We start from the raw sequence: 21101 nt of genomic DNA, 5'->3' as shown, positions 1-21101 counted from the left end.
GAAGTAACCAGAAATCAACAAAAAGTGGCCCAAAATCAACAGGAATCAAAACCCAAAACTCCCAAAAATGAACAGGAAGTGACCAAAACCCTACAGGAGGTGAGCAATGGGAGCGCAAAGTTAAATGTTTTTCCAAATCAAGACATGTCTCCATGTGGTGCGGTCCTGCAGACCAGGTAGTGCTTGAGGTACTTTCTGAAGCATTTGTCCCTCACGCCATAAATAATAGGGCTGACGGAGCGGGGCCACACCTGCACGATGACGTAGCAGGCGAACAGCGAGTCCGAGTAGCTCTCAGGAAAGGCTCGGAGCAACGCGTCCTTCACAAGCGGCACGGCGTACGTGGTCATGCATAGCAGGACCTGAACGCCGTGCAGTACGATGGTCTTCCTGGCCTTCTTGGCATCCTTGCTGGCCGTCTGGGCCGTGAACAGGATCTGGAAGTAAGTGAAAAAGATGACCGACCAGACCAGGACCAGGTAGACGATGTAGGTGATGTCCCGTTTCTGGATGAGCAATGGGCTTGGGAAAGCGGTTTCCCGAAGGCAGAAGATCTTTCTGGAGAAGTAGTCAGCGGGCTCGATGGCCAGTGTGACAAAAAGGTCCGGGAAGGCGGAGATGAAACTGGCAGTCAAAATGGCAGCGATGAGGAGCAGGGTTCTCGGGACGGTGCAGATGCGGGCGTGGTGGAGCGGCATGCGCACGGCCACGTAGCACTCTCCCGCCATGCAGGCCAAGATGAGGGGTGTGTTCTCCGTGGTGATGATGGCCATCAGGATGAAGGGGGCACACGACAGGACGGTGATCCGGTAGAGGACGTAACTGATGACGAACAGGGTGATGCCCACGCTCATCTGGATCATGTCGTTCAGAACCAGCGTGAAGAACAGGATGTAGCGAGGGTTGGAGTAGAAGATCTGCAAAACGCACCATAGGTATCGATACCGATACGATGCTAAAATGACGTCGTCGGTATCGGGGGTGATGAGAAACAACTTATCATATGTACATTTTTGGATCTAGTTTACGAGCACGTGCCCCACTCTAGATAGCCGATCGTGCTATCTATGTTTCTGCTGTGAATTGATTGTTCATGCGCTGCTAACCCTGCTAACCCTCCCTCTTCAAACGGATTGGAATCTAGCGCCTTATTAGAAAACGATTAAATAGCAACATTGATGAAATTGGATTTACTTTTGAATGTTGATGTGAACGTTACCACAGGACAGCCATATTGGTAGGAGCAATGACAGGTCTATATGCTACTGCCGTCAATTGAAACGAGTAATCATGAATAGACTTCAAATGGATTGGACGTATAGCGTTGTCGGAAAGAAACAGAAATAAGAAATAAGCTAATTATTCCTTCATTCAAATGTCAGTGAATTTACTTTGATGGAAAAATCGCCCTACCAACATGGCCGCCACACCTAAGGCCATTTTGGTAGAAGCGATGTTTTTGCAGTGAAATGAAATGTGTCTATCAACTGTAGGCCCCCAATCCAATAGAGGAAGTCGGACATCCGGGCATTTAATGACGTCACCAGCCACAACAAAGCGTCGGCACATTGACAATGGGGCAAAAGACGAGTCACAAGCAGTTGCTCTGTCGTGCATTGTAATACAAACGCGTTTAACTTTCATTTTATTTGCGTTCTTTTTTCCGTCGGAATGACTAAAAGTTGCTGTGTTGCGAGTTGTCACACAAGGAAGAGTTCGGAGCCGCATTTGAAGTTCTTCATTCTTCCACGTGAGAAGAAAAGGAGAAACAAATGGCTGAGAGCAATTAATCGAGGAAGAGTAAAAGAAGACGGTTCCGTGGACTATTTTCGCCTGTGGGAACCTAGATCCAAGCACATTTACGTTTGCAGCTGACATTTTATTACTGGTGAGTCGATTTTTTTTGCCCCAATTAGCTGCTAGGATTCAATAGACTAGGCAGTGGTTATTATTACCGTAACCGGCAACTCGCAAAGCGTTATTTTTCTTTTGCCGTGAACTGCTCTGATTAGTCAATCGGTATATTATTGGCCTGGTGGGAATTGGTTATTTTGCCGTGACATGCCCACGGCTAAATAACGCTTGGAGGCGAATTACCGGTCACGGCAGAAATAATCACTTCGTATATGGCGGAAAACACAGACAAGACTGAAAAAGCAGTTTCTGCCCTTGCACTCCTCTTGCAGAGAAACTGTTGTATTCTAAGCCAAATCAACTGTTGTGTTTGATAGAACAATATGTCTATATGCTGCCATAGCAGATTCATGGCGCATTAAGCCCCTGAACTATTTTTAATTTGCCCGTTTTACACTGGAAACCCCCGTTTACAGACGCCGCGCAACCGTTTTTGTTTCAACCTTACCATAAAAAGAAGATAATTATATTTATTATTCAAAATGTCTGTCATTTTTTAGCTTAGAATCCTTAATTGATGTCTAATATTTAGTTTAAAAAAAGAAAACGACTTTAAAAAATTATTCACTCGCATATTTTAAACTATTAAACGAATTACGTCACAATTAAAAATTTGGCGTCTGTAAAAAAGTCACGGATATCTACCTCATAACTATCGCTTAATTGTATTTTTTTTGTTACTGTCGCATTTTCCCCGATATGTTAGATGGTAAATAATCGATCCAAACAAAGAAAATTTGAAAAATAATGTTTAAAAGGGTAACTATATGCAAAAGAAAATCTCAACCACTCCTTATTGCCTGCGATTTCTGCATTGCGACCCTTGTTATATCACCATGTTTCACCCATAAAATCCCAAAAAAATCTGGCTGTGTCCATTCACAGCTGTGTCTTGACACTCAGTGATACATGCTACATGGAGGTAAGTATGCGATAATATCTCGTTAAAATCGTGGTGTCTTTAATTCTGCTCTCGCGTGCTCTCGCCTCCAGTTAGGGTTTTGCTGTTTAAAAAACTTTTTTTTTTTTCAAAAATGCCCTCCAGTTCAAATTTTTCGTCCCCCAGAAAATTGAGATTTTAAGCTTTCCAATGATGTATGACACATGCATATCGGACAATTTTGAAATCTGGCCAAATTGGCGGTCTCAGAGCGGAACTTCAAGTCACCTGAGTGTTTTCCGCCATATACTACCAATTTTCTCAGTTCCACACAGTACATATTCCACGTAAATGATAAAGGTCAACTTACTGGGTGACTTTATGAGGGAGTTGTAGATGTTTCCGAACTCCACTGCAGGCCATTCCTTTGTTTAACCAGCTATCAGCTGCGACTTTGTATCGGCAGCTTTGTAAGCCAATAACCGCTCATTTTAAATTGCATCGCCTCCTCGCGTCTGTCGGCAGTGACTCGTGATAATAGTAAGCCACGTTTAAGACGTTTTTAGGAAAATAGACGCAAAACACACCTGAAATATATTAATTTCAGACGTTTGTCTATGGAATGTTTAGCTGTGTGCTCCCCCTTCACAAAATGGCAACACGTTGCTAAGCAAGGTGACGTCATCGTGACATCACGTCGACTTCCTCCATTGAAGTGGGAGGGTGGCAGCGAATGAACGTTTACATTCGTTGCCATCCCTCCCATTTCAAATGGATTGGACTTCTAGACCCGTCAATAGTAGACAATGAGCCACGATAAGTCATGACTTTACATTCAAGTGAGTAATTGAAGGAGATAGTGCCTTTTCTCGTAGGCACCGTCTAACTGTTTGTATTATTCTAACAAACTCGATATACCGTACTGGCCCGAATATAAGACAGTGTTTTTTTGCATTGAAATAAGACTGAAAAAGAGGGGGTCGTCTTATATTCGCGTTCTAGGCATTATACCCATTCACGACGCTAGATGGTGCCAGATATCATTGAAGCGATGTTCTGTCATCACAGATCTCAGCTACTCTCCCCATTCACGATGCTAGATGGTGCCATATATCATTGAAGCGATGTTCTGTCATGACAGATCTCAGCTTATCTCAAGTTTGACCAGTTTGCATTATTTTATGGCAATGTTTTTCCTTATTCAGATTTGTTTTAAGACTACAGTTACAGTCAGACTTCACTTTGATGGTTAATGCAGTTATTGCAATTTTGTTGTTTTATCACAATAGATTGGTTTATTTATATTTCAAAAACCAGAACCCCTTCATTTACGAATGTGATTGCACTTTAGTTTACATATTTAAATGTTCAGATATTAAGATTTAATGGAGGCAAAATAACATGCTTTTTCTCTCAAATATATTGTTATAATAATTTGTTTCAGATGTAATTTTCTGTATAAAAACTAATTTGGTGTTCAAAAAGTCTTTTTTCAAACTTGAGTCTTGAAAAAGAGGGCGTCGTCAAATAATCTGGACCGTTTTATATTCTGGCCAATACGATAATAAAAAAGACCATAGTTTAATATTAATATAAGAATTATAATATAGGTTATAATACACAGATGCACTCCTGACAAGCCAGCGCTGAGTCAGTACATTCCATATCAGCCCTCACCTGATAAGCAAAGGAAAAGACACCGTCGTCATATCTTCGGTGGGGCCTACCAAAGTAAGACCCGAGAACAAGGAAAACTAAGTCTGATAGCACGGGGCTTCTCAGGCAGGGGTGCCCAATCCTGATCCTCGAGAGCCCCTATCCAGCTTGTTTTCCGTGTCTCCCTCCTTTAACACACCTGAATCAAATGATCAGCTCATCAGCAAGCTCTGCAGCAGCCTGATAAAGATCCTGATTAGTTGATTCAGGTGTGTTAGAGGAGGGAGACATGGAAAACAAGCTAGATAGGGGCTCTCGAGGACCGGGATTGGGCACCCCTGCTCTCAGGCATCCAGGCAGGCCCAACATCTCACCTCAGTTGAACTAAACAGCCCAAACTGCGATAGAAGATTATCCAAAACACACCTTTCTTCTGGCCACAGCCCACTCCGCATGAGCCTTCAAAAGACTGAATGTTTAACTAATCGTGGTCATTTTTCTTGGAAACCTTTTGTTGAAGGGTTATAGGTTGACCTTGCTTCCCCGTCTGAGTCTGTTTCTGTTTCGCCTTGCTGTTTGATCGCTGTCGACCTGAATAAATTGTCAACTTGTTTTCGGTGAGCCTTGTTTAAACCTTTCAAAATGAAGTCAGAACAAAGGGTTAAGACTAAGGTGAACGCGCTGAGTTTGGCCTTTTAGCCGGGATTTTGGGGTCCTGTCGGCCCGGGTTGTTGGAGCTGCGCCAGCGCGGGTCCGGCAGTTCGGCTGGCGCAATTCTGGCAGTCTGGCTAAAAGGTCAGATTCCTTCAATATGCAGCAATTTAGTATCTTAAAAATACTATATATTTTTTCCGCAAAAATGTGGTATCTGTACAGTTTCAAAATTGGTATCCAGAGGCCAAAAACTTTGGCCGAAATTTTGTCCAGGCCGAGCTTTCGTCCGTCCGTTTTTCTTACTTGGTGCCTGCAAAATGTGTACATGAGGCTGACGTTTATGTAGTTGATGGTGAGTCCGATGGCCATCACGATGACGTTCTTCACCACCGCTTTGCCCAGCGAGTCGCGGTACTGGACCACCACGCTGGCATTGACCAGCGCCGCTTCGCTCATGTCGCCGCACGGATGCTGAAAAGTACAACGGTTTCACAGGAGTTCAATGAAATATCATCTACAGCGTGGGATTAAATAAATTCCACAAAAAAAGAAGTGTTTGTGTGGATGAGAAGCCAAAAAAACACCCGTACACACAAATTGCTGCATCTGATATTGAAAAAAAATCCTCAAAAACTAGAAAGCTAAATCCTTAAAACTAAAATATATTTTCACATTTTTTACCAAAATATTCCCATGAAATCCCATTGACACATGACACATTGATAGTGTCCTATTCATGTGAAGTTTCACACATCTCTATTTGGACATGTTCACAAAACAGTTTTTCACATTTTTCACCACGATTTGACCACTTCTAACCATAAACTTTCAACATTAAGCATTCACATAGTTGCTATTCATGTCAAATTCCATTCACACGTTTTCAATTCTATTATTTTCACAAAACATTTGACATATTTTTACATTTTTGACCAAAATGCGACCTTTTTTAACCAAAAACTTTCGATAAAATCCCATTGACACACTACACATTCTGTCATTTCTATCCATGTTACATTCCAAAACACATTTCCATTTGTACGTATTCAAAAATATATACACATATTTTCACATTTCAGACCAAAATTTGACTATTTTTGACCAAAAAAAACCGTCATAAAATCCCATTAACACATTCAAAAATATAATTTTCACATCATAACATTCTTTTCACGTTATCACTTATTCACTTAACACGTCACATGCCTTTACATTTTTGACCAAAATCCGACTATTGTTTTGGTTTTTTTATTACAAAAAACTCCCCAGGAAATCCCATTGACGATATTGAAAAATCCAAAATCCCAATGAATCAAAGTGACACATTCAAATTCAAAGTTAACCTATTTTCCTATTCACATCATTCATCTGTCATATGAATGTTAGCAAAATAGATGACTTTTCACATCCTCACATTTTTTACCCAACCCCCCCCCCCCCCCCCCCCCAAAACATTAGCAAGATTGTATTGCCATGTAATTTCTTCAAAAATGTCATCTAATTATTGGAATGAGACAAAAAAGCAAGTCAACTTTGTTCGTGGACCACAATACAAAAAAAACCAAAGAGCTATTCGTAATTAGCATTTTGTTTTAGCATATTATAAAGCTGCCTCACACAGTATTACCAAATGTATAATAAATTATATGTGCTGTCCACTAACTAAAAGATGAAAAAGTGGATAAAGTGGATACTCACCTGTATCAGATGGACCGACCTGGACCTCGCGCACGCCCTCTGCGCCGCTTTTTATGCACGAAACACACACACACATGTCGTCCTCCATGTTGACACAAGAATGACGTGTTCCCTCATGAGGTCGCCTGGCATTTTACATACCACCCGCTTGGGTTCACTGCCAACCTGTTATTTTAATACTAAATGACTGCATACCCACTTGAATGTAAAGTCAATGATATCATGTTTAGATCAGACCCTACTTAAACAATTGGCTGCCATTGACGTGAATAGACATCTAATTCATTCAAAGCGGGAGGGTTGGAAGGGAATAAACAAAAATTCATTCGCTGCCACCCTGCCGCTTCAAATGGATCGGCCGTCAACGAGTGATAAACTCATTTCAATTGATGGCAGAAGCAGGAAAAGAGTTTCATAGCCCCTACAAACATGGCCGCCCACAGGCCACGTTGGTAGGGACGGGGTTCCCGTCAAACTCAATGAATTGACATTCAAATTAAGCTATAACTATCTTATTTCTTGTCAAAGGATCTGCTTTAGCTCGATGGCTGCCATAGACGTCCAATCCATTTGAAGTGGGACATGCCACGCTCCTTCTTCAAATAGATTAGACGTCTACTACGGGTAAACTCATTTCAATTCATGGCAGAAGCACAAAAAACCTTTTATTGCCCCATCAAAATGGCTTTAGGGTGGGCAACATTCCCTTCAAAGTCATAAATCACATATTTCTTTCAAAGATGAATTCATCAATGCCAATGCATCTGCTATTTAATCAGCAGCTGCCATTCACGACTCTAGTTGGTCAATCAGTTCAAAGTAGGAAGCCTGGCAGCGAATGAACGAATGTCTACTGCTGATAAACTATCTAAAATTCACAGCAGAAGGTTGATTGGACGCCACACGATTGGACATCTATCATCAAATCGGGAAGGATGACAAATAGGATTGCCAACGGCAGCGGTACCAATCCGAACATCCAAAATTCTGAGTTGTCCCACCCAGTTCGGGACTGTTGGCAACCCTAGCGACAAGTGCTCATTTTCTTAGCTGGCGCCCATCTTGGGTGGGGTGACCATTAGTATGAAGCGCAATCTTGAAAACTACATATTGAGCAGCATCAGCATGTTATTTCTTAGGACTCGCCGATACCGAGCACATCATTTTAGTGTTGTATCGGTGCCGATACTAGTATCAATATCTGTGCAAAAGTCTACCTGATAAAAGTCTCGGCGTCGATGAGTTCTGGTGTCGGGCAAGTCTTGGTCTCAGCTAGCTAACACTAACTGACAGCACAAATTCAAGATATAGAAAGTTTTAAAGATGTATGAACTTCCTGATTTGATTGACAGCCCATGCATACACGTAAACAAAGGAAACGTGACGCCCAAAAGTCTCTACGGAGGAGAACTTAACGTCGAATAACATGTCCTCAGATGCCGTCTGACCTTTGCGGTTGTTTTTCCAGCGAGGTTTGTCAAAAACGAGCGGCAATTCTCAGAGGAACTCAAATCCGCCGGGGAACCTTGAAGGTCAACGAGCTCGTTAGAGGAACAGCAGTTTTGTTATCACAACAGCAATTACTCTTAGGACTTGAATGTTAATGTCATGCTAACATTACGTTATGAGCTTTGTTTGTCTCATTTGAGGTTTTTTTTTTTTTTTTTTCTTCACAGATTGGATTAAGATCCAAGTGAAAAAAATTACCTGAAAAACTCAACAACCAACAACATAATCTCTGAAACACTTGTGGGGAAATCTCTTATGGTCCAGTAAATCCCAGGTTTAACCTTTTGTCTAAAATTCCCCAAATTACGCAACACTGTTCACCACTAAATAAACTTAATTAACTACATTACAGCTATTAAATGCTGGTGAAAACATCATTTTTTTGCAGCTGGTTTGTCTTCAGAATGAACTACTGTAATTTTTGGACAATGAGCCACTACTTTTTTCCCTCATTTTGCATCCTGTGGCTTATAGTCCTGTGCAGCTTATTTGTTGATTTATTTGGGTTAGTAGGTGACATTTTATTTGACAGTGGCGTCGTAAGATTGTCATAAGACCGTCATAATTATGACATGACACTATCATGGGCATTACTGAATGCTCATGACAGATGTAATTCAATGTTATCCGGCAAATTATGTCACAAACTCCATTTATGTCCAGCTCTTTTACATCCATTTAAAAGTGAGATGATTTGTCGGATGACACTAAGTGACATCTGTTATAAGCATTTATTAATGCTCATGACAGTGTCATGTCATAATTATGATTGTCTTATGGCACCTCTGTCAAATAAAGTGTTACCAAATACCATAACTAGTAATGAATGAAACAACTGGAACAGTAACTGAATAAATGATTACCACAGAAAATGAATTTTGATTGCTATTTATATCTGTAGTGCTGCAATGCATGCTAGGAGGCATGTTGGGCAACAACAATGTTGACAGTTGGAAGTTGACTGTCTCCCCCAAGACCAGTGATGGCCAAAAGAAGCTTCTTGAAACAATGAAGCTTTGAAACCAAATGGTTCAAGGCTTCATGGTGGTTCATTTGGTATTATGATACCGCTGTCAGATAAAGTATTCAGTATACAGTCTTATATTTGGGCAAATACGGTATATACAGTGGGGCAAATAAGTATTTAGTCAACCACTAATTGTGCAAGTTCTCCCACTTGAAAATATTAGAGAGGCCTTTAATTGTCAACATGGGTAAACCTCAACCATGAGGGACAGAATGTGGTGAAAACAGAAAATAGCATTGTTTGATTTTTAAAGAATTTATTTGCAAATCATGGTGGAAAGGGTTAGTTAGTGTTGCCCAAAGACAGCCCCAAAACATAACTGCTCTAGAGGAGATCTGCTTGGAAGAATGGGCCAAAATACCAACAACAGTGTGTGAAAAGCTTGTGAAGAGAAAACGTTTGGCCTCCGTTATTGCCAACAAAGGGTACATAACAAAGTATTGAGATGAACTTTTGGTATTGACCAAATACTTATTTTCCACCATGATTTGCAAATAAATTATTTAAAAATCAAACAATGTGATTTTCTGGGGTTTTTTCCACATTCTGTCTCTCATAGTTGAGGTTTAACCATGTTGACAATTACAGGCCTCTCTAATATTTTCAAGTGGGAGAACTTGCACAATTAGTGGTTGACTAAATACTTATTTGCCCCACTGTACCTCTTTCCTCACCAACCCCCCCATTTCCCCTGGTAGGGTATGTGGCTTTTCATCTCTAGCTGGGGTCCTCTACCAGAGGCCTGGGAGGTTGAGGATCCTGCGTTTTCTTTGTGACCTTGCTCTTACCGGCACTGTGGGGGTGTGTATACCTCTGATGCACACAGAGCAGAGCGTGAACGTGAATAGATGGATGAAGGATAGACATAAAAGTTTTCTCAAGAAAGTGAGTATTTATCACTGGTGATAGTAACAGTTAGTTAGCTCCAGCCCCCAGCTAACAGCAGAAAGTCCCATGTAATAATAAACCAAATGCTCCGCATTTTGCGGTCAAAAGTTACATCCCAGCTCTAATATAACGCTACTACATAGCTACTGCTAGCTAGTTAATCTGAAATGCATTGTGAAGGTCCTAGTAGAGTTAAGTGTGCAGTCTTATTACCTCTATCTTTGGGGTGACTTCCTTCTGGAGCATCAGCTTTGTTTCTCACGTTACGCATAGACGAGTACAGGGGCTGACCTCATTCACGTACAGTACCGGCCAAAAGTTTGGACACACCTCATTCAATACAACACAACTGAAGGTCCCAACCCCGAATGGCAAGAGTGTGAAAAAAATAAAAAATAATCAGAGCAAAGGGAGGCTGCTTTAAAGATACTAAAATATTATATATGTTTTTGGTTATTTCACCTTTTTGCAAAGTACATAATTCCACACATGTTCATTCATAGTTTTAATTGAATTCAGTGAAAAGGTACAATGTAAATAGACACAAAAATAAAGAAAATGCATGAATGAAATTGTGTGTCCAAACCTTTGGCCTGGACTGTATGTATGTAAAATGTTTGAATATACTGTATGTTTGTGTGCGTGTGTGTAAGGCAAATTAGCCTGACAAAGATATTAGATAAATTCAAGTAATTAGTAGTATTTTTCAGGGTTTGAAATTACAGCCATTTTTGTTACGTATGTGCCCAAAATGTAATCTGTGCGATTTACAAATATTTGGGAACAAACGATCACTGTGTTGTGAGCGAAAGTAATAGCATTAGCCTCTATCTCTCTCATATATAGACCCTACCCACGTGACGTCACAACTCCGCTGTCCTGACTGGTGCCGCCCAATTGTCCGTCAACACATCGTGTTGACCTGTTACGGCTACGTACATTCCTCCTATTTACGGCGTGTTTTTCTGCTCGTTAACATTAATAATCAAAATGGTGAAGGCGTGTGTGGCGGTCGGTTGCAATAACAGAGAAGATAGACGGAGAGACTTGAAGTTCTACCGGATTCCGAGAGACACGGAGAGGAGAGAGCGAGATGGGCTGCTGCAATTCGACGAGAAAACTGGGCTCCAAACGATTACCACAGATTATGTAGAAGTCATTTTATATCTGGTAAGATGCGTTTAATATATATTTAGAGGGTTTTGGGCTGACAACCACAATTAAGATCATTGCTAGGCTAATCGCCGACAACATACACGTATGTATGTAGTGAGAGTGCTATCGCTAAACCGTATAAACATTAAAAGCCCTAGCTCCATTGACAAATGACATGAAATACATTAGACTTGACAGTGGATGTTAGCAAGAACAAAAGATTTTGAATTGAAAATTTCGTAACTCACCTTTCCAAGCACAAGATAGATTCCTGCCGAATTTTCGTGGACGAGGACCTGTTTCACCCAACCAGCAACGAAGTATTTATAAGCCTCCAAGCTCTTAAGGTTTTTCAAACTTTCGTGAGAATAGGCTGATTTTGTGTGGACAAGATAATTGTAAATATCAGCGTAGCAGATGTCAGGCAGACAGGGCGAAGACAGTGGGTCGAAAAACATCGATTTGGGCATCAAATATGGATCTGGCGACTGTATAGAACGAAGCTTTTCCACATAACGCCTTTTATGCAACACATCCAGTGAGTTTACGGCATCAGAAAGCACCGGGTCTTCCATGAAATGCATTTTAAATTCCTCGATCAATTGAAACCACTGCTAATACAGAGACAAAATGACGGACAAGTGGGCGGAACCATACAGCGAGCACGTGGTTTTGTGACGTCGGTGGGTAGGGTCTATATACTAGTGCTGTCAAACGATTAAAAAAAATTAATCTAGTTAATTATTTGTCAACTGTGTGATTAATCATGATTAATCACATTTCCCTTGGGATAAATAAAGTTGCTCTTCAGAAAAAAAAATCTAGGAAAATACTATAATTGACTTAAAATTTGTTTTAAGATGAAATGTATGATGTGTGAATGAATTAATACTTAACCAAATACAGTTTTAAAATTTTATTTAACAACTCAGCTCGTATAAAATGATAAATAAAATAAATAGTATGATACAGCAAAGAGCTTTAACAGATTAAAGTGCCTCAGACTAACAATGTGGCTCAAGTACCGTTTGGCATATTACCCAAAATTAACTGCCAATTTAAAGAGCAGACAAGCACAATGCAGTAACAAGTAGCTAGTGTTTCAAAAAATGTGTAAACAACTTGTCTGTTAAATTGAACATTTCACACAAATAAATGCAGCATTTGCAGTTTTAAACTAAATGGCCTGAAAGCTGTGTGAGATATAAAAAAAATTGTCAATTTTCACACATTCAACTGAAAAACATTACACTAAACTGTGTGTAAAGGTGTTTAGAAACACTGCTTAAGTTAGCCAGTCATACTCTATTTTTTTTAACCAACTGCTCAGCCAAACTAGCTTGTTGACATTTTCAGATAACAGAGCAGACCTTATCTTTTGAACAATGTGCCCTGTCAAAGAAAACAGTCTCTCGCAGGAAACGGTTGTGGCAGGTGTGACCAGATACTTTTTTTTTTGCATGGGCCAGCTTACTGTGGGCACCACTGTGCACAGACCACCACTGTAGTGGACATGAGTCCATGCTGGCACTGCCTTGTACCTGTCTAGTGGTTTGTCGTTGTTGTTTGTTGTCATTGTCATTTTCAATGCCCTCGTCTTCGACTATGTTAATGGGTCTACACTCTACAGTCTCTGTCTACCCATGTAGCGATAGCAGTAGTCAACCTACTTGTTGTCTTTTGTTGACAAGTCCGAGTCCGCACTCTGCCAGTGTAGCTTGATGACTGCGGCTTGTTTCCCGCAGTGTTGGCGTCATTGCTAACACTAGCTGTGCCCGAAGGTGGTACTTTAGGCTGGTTGAGCTTCGATCAAACGACAGTTCATTACATCAGTATGTGCACACAACTTTGGTTTTATCCAGATTTCCATTAGGCAGCTTTTTAAAAAACGGAATTTGGTCATCATCCTCACTCATCGTGGCTGGCTGCATTACGTCCTGCATTGCCGCGTGGAGAATGTAAACATCAGCGTGTGGTACTACGGGAGGAAGTTGTGGCCAAACTTAGTGTGAGCGGTAAATTGCTTTTTTTTTTTTTTTTTTTAATGCTTTAATATTTCCAGATTAATCATGGTCGTTAACGCGTTATTGTTGACAGGCCTGATATATACATATATGTGTAAATTATCAGTCTCTGTTAGCTGTTGGTGAAGTTTTGTGCTTGTACGCTACGTTCACTTACATCCTGTGCAACTTCTGGGTGCTAAACCCCCCTGTTCTTAAAACATAGTGACGCCCCTGAAAGTTATACTGTTTGATGTATAAAACCTGTCAATAATATTAAAGATGCATTGCTGCTATCTACTGGGCAAATTTATAATGAGGAAAATAAGTAATGTTCTCTCATTAGTTATTTCCATACATAAGCAATTAGAATGAAATTTTAACCACAGCATGTGAGTCCATAAATAATGACTACCGGTATATGGAATTGAGTGCAAAAACACAGAAAAAAATGTATTGCATTCAAATGATTGCGCCAGAATTTTGCGCATAAATGATAATTTGGGAAATGAGGTCCTTAAAAGGTGGCGTTCCTGTGTCATGTATGACGATGAAAACTACGCTACCCATAATACCACACGTTTCCGTGTAGTCCGGCAGTACTAGCTGATTGGTTAGCGATGCTTTCAAAAGTAGTGCGCGGTAGTACTCTTTCCGAGTTTAATACACACTTGCCAGCCGTAGTGCCGTTGCTTACTGTTTAGTTTTGTGGCCATATAAGAAGAAATGTCTTTTTGACTTATGTAACTACTAGTATTGCTGCACAGGACTTCAAATCAAAGTAAGTCGCCGATGACCTTGTTCACAACGTTTCATGTCAGTTATGTCGCGTCATGTTACTGTTGAGTGGTCGTTAGCCAAATTGGCTCACTTTGAAAATATGGCGTAATACAACCCTAGGCTAAAATTATAGAAACACCCGTCCTCGTTGATGTTCTCTCGGTTCTTTTACTGTGTATAAATGAAGCAAATATGTTTGCATCCACACCAGTGGCTCTTAACCTTGCTAAAAGTACTAAACCCCAAAGTTTCCCATATGCATTCACGGAACCATTCGGAAGTGGATAATTAAAAAAAAAAAAAAAAAAAAAAAATCTAATTCAAAACCAAGATATCTAAGCGGATTCCCGTTCAACTTCTCATTTTGACAGCATATTTTAAAACCGGTCAAAATTTGACTCCACGCTGCCCAAGTTCTTCATACCAAGTATAGAGGTGGGTAGTAACGCGTTACATTTACTAGAGTAATTTTTTGAGAAAAATGTACTAAGAGTAGTTTTACTAAGCCATACTTTTTACTTGAGTAGATTTGTGAAGAAGAAACGCTACTCTTACTCCGCTACGTTGGGCTACAATAGTCGTTACATTTTTTTCCTCTTTATTCTACATATTAGATTTTACTTTTTTTAAAGTGATGCCAACTGTTGCTGTAGCAGTTTCACCAATGAGTTGTCACAACAATAATCACATGACTCCATTATACCAATCGGACTCAGGCTTGCCGTTCCATGATCATGCTGGCCTGTTCAATCACATGGCGTCTGTGAAGTACCGTAAAAAAAATAAGTATTTGACATAGAGCACTACTGTCAACATGACTTGAAAGCGTGGATTTTAGCCTCTTTCATAGACTTCATAATGATATTGGCGGGACGCTGGGCCGATAAACAGGGGGCCCATCTCTGTCAAAGCTGACCGAGTGGAAACAGAGTTTTTAACATTGGAAATTCTTGTGAATAAATGCTTAAATCCCTAAATTCTTTACAGATATGGACGTAAAACAGTCTCGATTCTTGGTTAAAAACAAACAAAAAAAAGAGCATTAATTTTACATAAATACGTCGAATGTGCTATTGGTCTTTGTCATTGTGGTGCTATCTTGTCACCAGAAAGAGCTTTTTCCGTTGAAATTCTTGTGAATAAATGCTTAAATCCCTGAATTCTTTATAGATATGGACGTAAAACTCTCGATTCTTGATTAAAAGCCAAAACAAAAAACAAAAACAAAAAAAACGGGCAGTTAGCATACATTTTACGTAAATATGTCGAATGTGCTATTGGTCTTTATGCCATTGTGGCGCCGCCTTGTCACCACAAGAGCTTTTTACGTTGAAATTCTTGTGAATAAATGCTTAAATCCCTGAATTCTTTATAGATATGGATGTAAAACTGTCTCGGTTCTTGGTTAAAGGCAAAAAAGGGGCATTTATTTTATGTAAATATGTCAAATGTGATGCTAGTCTGTTAGCCAATGTGGCGACCCCCTCTTTCCTAGTTTTTAATTTGGCACCGATTGACCACAGAAAACCGGAGATCCTTTAAATTTCATAATAGGAACTATTCACTAGTCAACTATTTAAACTAGGAACTAATTTCTAGAGGACACTTATGCTCTGTGGATGAATGTTTCTTCAGTTGTGCAGCTTTTTTTTTTTCTCTTGCCGGAATTCAATGATTCATTTAAATTTTTTTTATTATTTCTTTGGCTTAATGGTATAATACAGTGTAATGGTATAGTACAGTGTAATATAAACAGTAAAATACCATTGGTTAAAAAAAAAAAAAAATCAAACATACCAAGTTACTCACAATATCACTCATTACTTGAGTATTATTTTCACCAAATACTTCTTTACTTGTACTTGAGTACATTTTTTTGGATGACTACTTTGCCTCATACTTGAGTAATATTATTTTGAAGTAACGCTACTCTTACTTGAGTAAGATTTTTGGCTACTCTACCCACCTCTGAACATGTGTGAGTTAAGTTAACCTTCCACTGAGCGAAACAGTTTCTCCTCCCATCAGATGGAGGACAAGCAGTTGAAAGAAATGGAATAAAGCAAGTAAATTGGGGTACAGCCAGTCAGAAACCTAATCTAGCACACCACAGGGCCCTGCGCCTCCTTTGACAAACCCCTCGATGGAAAAGTGCATTGTCATTTTTAGAACAATTTCATCATCCCTAAACATCCTTTCAACTGAAGAGATAAGAAATGTTTTCAAATTGTCAATATAAACTTGTGTACGAGTTGAAGATGTAACAACAGTTATCTCCCCAGTCATTTCCCCAGACATACAGTCCCGCATCATTACTGATTGGAAATTTGGATGTCTTCATTGGAGTGCACCACAAAAACGGTCCCTCATGATCGCTTTGCCCAATGCAAATTTGTGATTTTTGACTGAGTAATTGACTTTCATCCAGTTATCCAACAGTTTTGCCAGATTTTCCTTAGACCATTGTAAACCATTTTTTTTTTTTAGATAAAAAGTAATTAGGTTCGCTACAACAGAGCCTTCTAGAGAAGTCTACTGCTTTAAGATGGCGCCTGTTTACTAGCGCGGGAAAGTCTGTCATTTCTCATCTAGATCTAACACGGCCGTCGTCTTTCATTTCACATCTAGTTCTAGATATATGTGATATCTACCATAGCTGTATGTTGCCGTATGTTTGTAGCAACTAGCAACTGGGCGCTGTTTGTAGCGGCTGACGGCCGCAGTCAGGTATTATTGTTTTTTTGTTTTTTTTTATCTAGCGGCATGAGTTGAACATGATGTTTACTCTCAGTCCGTTCCTCATTGCGTCCTGAAAACCGCGCTGACTGTGTTTTCTCCGCTTTACCTGGTATAATTCAATAATCGGACTTTGGATGTTTGTGATAATATAATATATTATATATTATATATAATCTAAGAATCGGAAATTTTGCACGTCTCTACTGACTACTACAATTTTTTTGTGTTTCTTAAAGCTAGAAAGTTGCAGTTTTTTTATCATGTCTGATTTGCTTTTTTTCCTACACAATAAACTAATTGAGTAAACATCCAACAGGGCTGATGATTCCATGAATATTGCCAGTGGTTGTAAAAAGAAGTCTTCCCCCGAAGCTATCCACAGCCATCATGAAAATTTTGCATGCTGACGAGTACATCAAACGGACAGATTCAGCTGATGAGTCCTTGCTGTTATGTCAAGAACTCAAGGTTTGTGTTTAGAAACCATTCAGACTAAAACTTCTGTTTCAACATAGACAAGTGTCCAGTGATCCCTCGTTTTTCGCGGTTAATGGGGGCCAGAACCTGCCGCCATCAGTGGAAAAACCGCAAAGCAACAAACCCCCCACCACCAATTTTTTGTGTGTGTGTGTGTGTGTGTGTGTTCAATGTAATTATTCAGATTCAGCATTGGAAAGAGATACGTTTGTTCACATTTTTACCCCAAGTATAATTTAAAAAAAGCTTTTATGTATTTATATTTTTGTAATAAAATGCTTTTCAAGCACGTCAAATGTAATAATTATAAGTTTTAAACATGTTACTGTCGCACCAAATTATTTTTAAACAAAAATAACGTAGAAAAATGCTCATCTTTTATTAAATGCTTCAATGAAGGAGTCCACTTAAATCCACTCGCGCTTCTCACTTACAAACAATGAGTTGCCACAGCAAGTGTTTAACAAGCTAAACAATGACACATGTGGCTCTTTGAAGTTTGGGCTTCCAAGCTTCTTTGGAAAGATTCATCTTTAAAGCGGAAGTTCAGGATTTTTGACATTAGGCTTAATCTTCGAGTTAGCAGGGGTTTAGTTACTTGGTGGAGTTGATTTCAACAAATTCCGTTTTGTTTGCAAGTTGTTTGTAAGTTCAGGGCTCCAGAGTGGCTAAGCTAGCGCAAGTCATTGGCGCCATTATAGCATGCCAATAAAAAACGATACAGATCTAAGAACTGATCCAACATAGTCAAATAAATTCAAAACACAGATCATTTTTTCAAAACACCCATGCGGCAAAAACAATGTCACACCAAACTGCTGTAATTCTTTTCGTTCTGCAGGACTATTTTTTTTTTTTTTTTTGGATGTGTAATACGACCCCAATAAAGAGGAGTGCTTCGGTCACTCGTTCTCACGCTGCATTAGAGGAAGGTGGGAAGTTGGACTTATCCCACTCGGAGGGTACCAGTTGCGACCTTAAAGCATTCCAAGCGAATGTAAACAGCAAAAATAGCTGATCGCCACAAGTTTTTTTTTTTTTTTTTTTTTTTTTTTTTTTTTTTTTTTGGCCTTCAAAACACATTTTGACCTCCAAACCTGACTTCTCATAAGCGATCAAATAGTGGAGGCAAACTAATGATATTTTTCCAGATCAGAGGTTGGAAACTCTGACTTCCCACCTTCCTCGAATGTAGCATCAGTCTGCTGAGTTAACTGACGACCGGCAACATGGCGAAATGTGCATTAAGAGGTTGTGGAAACATACAGAAGAAATGTGCAATGGAAAGTTTCCACAAATTCCCCTATGAAGAACGACGTAAAACATAAAGTGGTCACTTCCTGCTGGGTATGACATAAAAATTAGCAATTAAAAAAAACGATGTGATATCACTCCGCCCTGCTCCACTGCAAAGTTTCTGGATTACGAATGTTGCTGTTCATATTGCAATTATTGACATACAATGGTCAGTTTTAATAACTTTATCCTGAAAACATGGCCAACACTAGGGGTGTAACGGTACACAAAAATCTCGGTTTGGTACGTACCTCGGTTTTGAGTTCACGGTTCGGTTCATTTTTGGTACAGTAAGAAAACAAAATGCAAAATATAAATGTGTTAGTTGTTTATTACACACTTTTGTGCTTTCAACCATAGGAACATTAGCCTATACAAAGCTAAAATTCTGTTCAAAAAGTAGCGGGTATTTAAAATAATCCAACAACAATTTGCCTTTCAGACCCCGCGTATTGGTCAGCTTTCTTTCTGAAAGAAAGAAGAAAAAAGAAGTCCTGTGCTAAAGAGAAAAGCAATCCCAATGACAAAGATTTTAACATATATTTGACAAATGAAATGCCTCAATGAATCTTTTTTTGTTATGAATGGTTTTCAAAAGCTTTATTAGTGGACCTTTTCTCAAGTTAAAGCGCCACACAGAAATTAATAAATTTAATTGTGTCAGCAGGATCTGTGTATTATTCTTATTATTTAATTACAGGTGTTTTCGCTCATTTCAATTTAATTTATTTAAATGGGCTATTATTTATTTTATTATGTGTTTTTATATTTTACAAATGTGATGTAGTATTTCTTTATATTGTATATTTTATGATGTATAATTTTAGTTCCTATGGGAATATTAGTTCCTACGTGTTTTGTTGTGGTAGGAGGGTTTTGTATTGAACACGGGGCCGTTTTGGTGATTATTATAGCAGAGAAGACGGCAGTAAATCAACAAAGACATGTCAACTGTGCCCCGATCTACCACTCAAGAGATCTGATGGACTCAAAAAGTGGGTTACAATTGCATATTAGTTTGAAAATCGACCGGATCCACTGTATTTTTACACGAGTGACTTCCTGTCTGCCAGATCTTAGCTACCGGTAGTAATATTGACGCAGGAGGGTCTCTCGTCTCGTGTCAAATAATAAACTCTGCCCTTCTTCTCTCGTGCGTCGCGTTGAGCCCCTTCTGGGACGCGTCTGAAATGCGGCCGCACTGCGACTGGTGTGATTGACTGGCTGATTGACTTTAACGCCCGCGTTTCACCGTATTCTCGCGGCAGCCACGTTGTCGCGCTGTTGACATTTCTGGGTTATACAGTCCTACCGTGTTGGTCCTCATTATAGTAGAGAAGACAGAGTAAATATAATCTACACAAAGAAACTGTAACCCGATCGACTCACAGCCTCGAAAAGTAAGGGTTACATTACGTCAGAAACTCGTTCGATACGCCTCCGTTCCGAACTGAGCACCCCAAACCGAAACGGTTCAATACAAATACATGTACCGTTACACCCTTAGCCAACACTATTGTTTGCATGGGTCATCGATGATTTTCATGTGTGCATATGTTGTTTTTTTATTGGCATGCTATAATGGTGCCATTGACTCGCGCTCGTTTAGCTACTCCAGAGCCCTGAAACTAACAAATAAATTGCAAATGAAACGTAATTTGTTCAAATCAACTCCACCAACTCACTAAACCCCTGCTAACTCCAAGATTAAGCCTAATGTCAAAAATCCTGAACTTCCGCTTTAACATCTATCAATCATCTTTAACAAGCAACTCCATTGCACTGCCTGAGAAAGAAGAAGAGAAGCAGCAGGAGGGAGAGAGACTACGTGATCGGCTCATCTGTATTTAATTTTTAATTGAAAAAAATTAATCTGCGATTTACTGAGGGTGCGAAGTAGCGAGGATCACTGTACATTCTTATTGGAAGATGTTATATTGTTACACCATTCAGTTTGTATCTAAATATAGATTGGTGTACCTTTTTTGTAACTTAAAGATGCCTTAAAATTTGAAAATGTAATTGTAACTGCAAAAAATCTAAACCTTTTTGTTTTGTGATTTTTCTAGCAACTGGACAAGAGTCTACCTTGTCATCATGGCCGCACGCTGTGTGACAGGGTCATTAGAGCCTGTCACCATCAACTTGGATTTGTATCGCTGGATTATGATCACATCAACCAATTAGTAGAGCTTGTGGAGGTCGCTCTTCATCATTATGACGTCTACGCAGTTGCCAAAAGCAGTCCGCTGTACATGGAAAAGATCATTTTCCATGTAGTCAGTAGGCTCTGCTCTCTACAGGTCCACAATCTCTGCCGCCGTGTCGCTGCGTTGCTTCATACCAGGCTTGCATCACTACCGCGGGTTTGTTAAGTGACTTTTTATTCTTGATTTTCCATCCCGTATTACAATAACACATTGTT

At 39.6% G+C, this 21101-nt stretch overlaps 2 protein-coding genes across 2 annotated transcripts in view; one reads left to right on the top strand and one right to left on the bottom strand.

The window, feature by feature from the left end:
- Positions 1–137: 137 nt before the first annotated feature.
- On the bottom strand, positions 138–5560 carry LOC130922083 (odorant receptor 131-2-like). The gene is made up of 2 exons (XM_057846597.1): positions 5408–5560; positions 138–917 (listed from the first exon to the last, which is right to left on the bottom strand). Exons 1-2 carry the CDS (start codon positions 5558–5560, stop codon positions 138–140), a joined length of 933 nt encoding a protein of 310 aa, XP_057702580.1.
- Positions 5561–14029: 8469 nt separating this feature from the next.
- Positions 14030–21101, top strand: part of espl1 (extra spindle pole bodies like 1, separase) — a 42743-nt gene continuing 35671 nt past the window's right edge. Inside the window, exons 1-3 of the mRNA XM_057844863.1 lie at positions 14030–14165; positions 17220–17371; positions 20746–21042. Of these exons, the coding sequence (XP_057700846.1) occupies positions 17291–17371; positions 20746–21042 (378 nt within the window). The 5' untranslated portion in view covers positions 14030–14165; positions 17220–17290. The remainder of the gene's footprint in view (positions 14166–17219; positions 17372–20745; positions 21043–21101) is intronic.

Source organism: Corythoichthys intestinalis, chromosome 9 (genome assembly GCF_030265065.1).
Source record: "Corythoichthys intestinalis isolate RoL2023-P3 chromosome 9, ASM3026506v1, whole genome shotgun sequence".
NCBI lineage: Eukaryota > Metazoa > Chordata > Actinopteri > Syngnathiformes > Syngnathidae > Corythoichthys > Corythoichthys intestinalis.
This window is presented reverse-complemented; position numbering and strand designations above follow the sequence as displayed.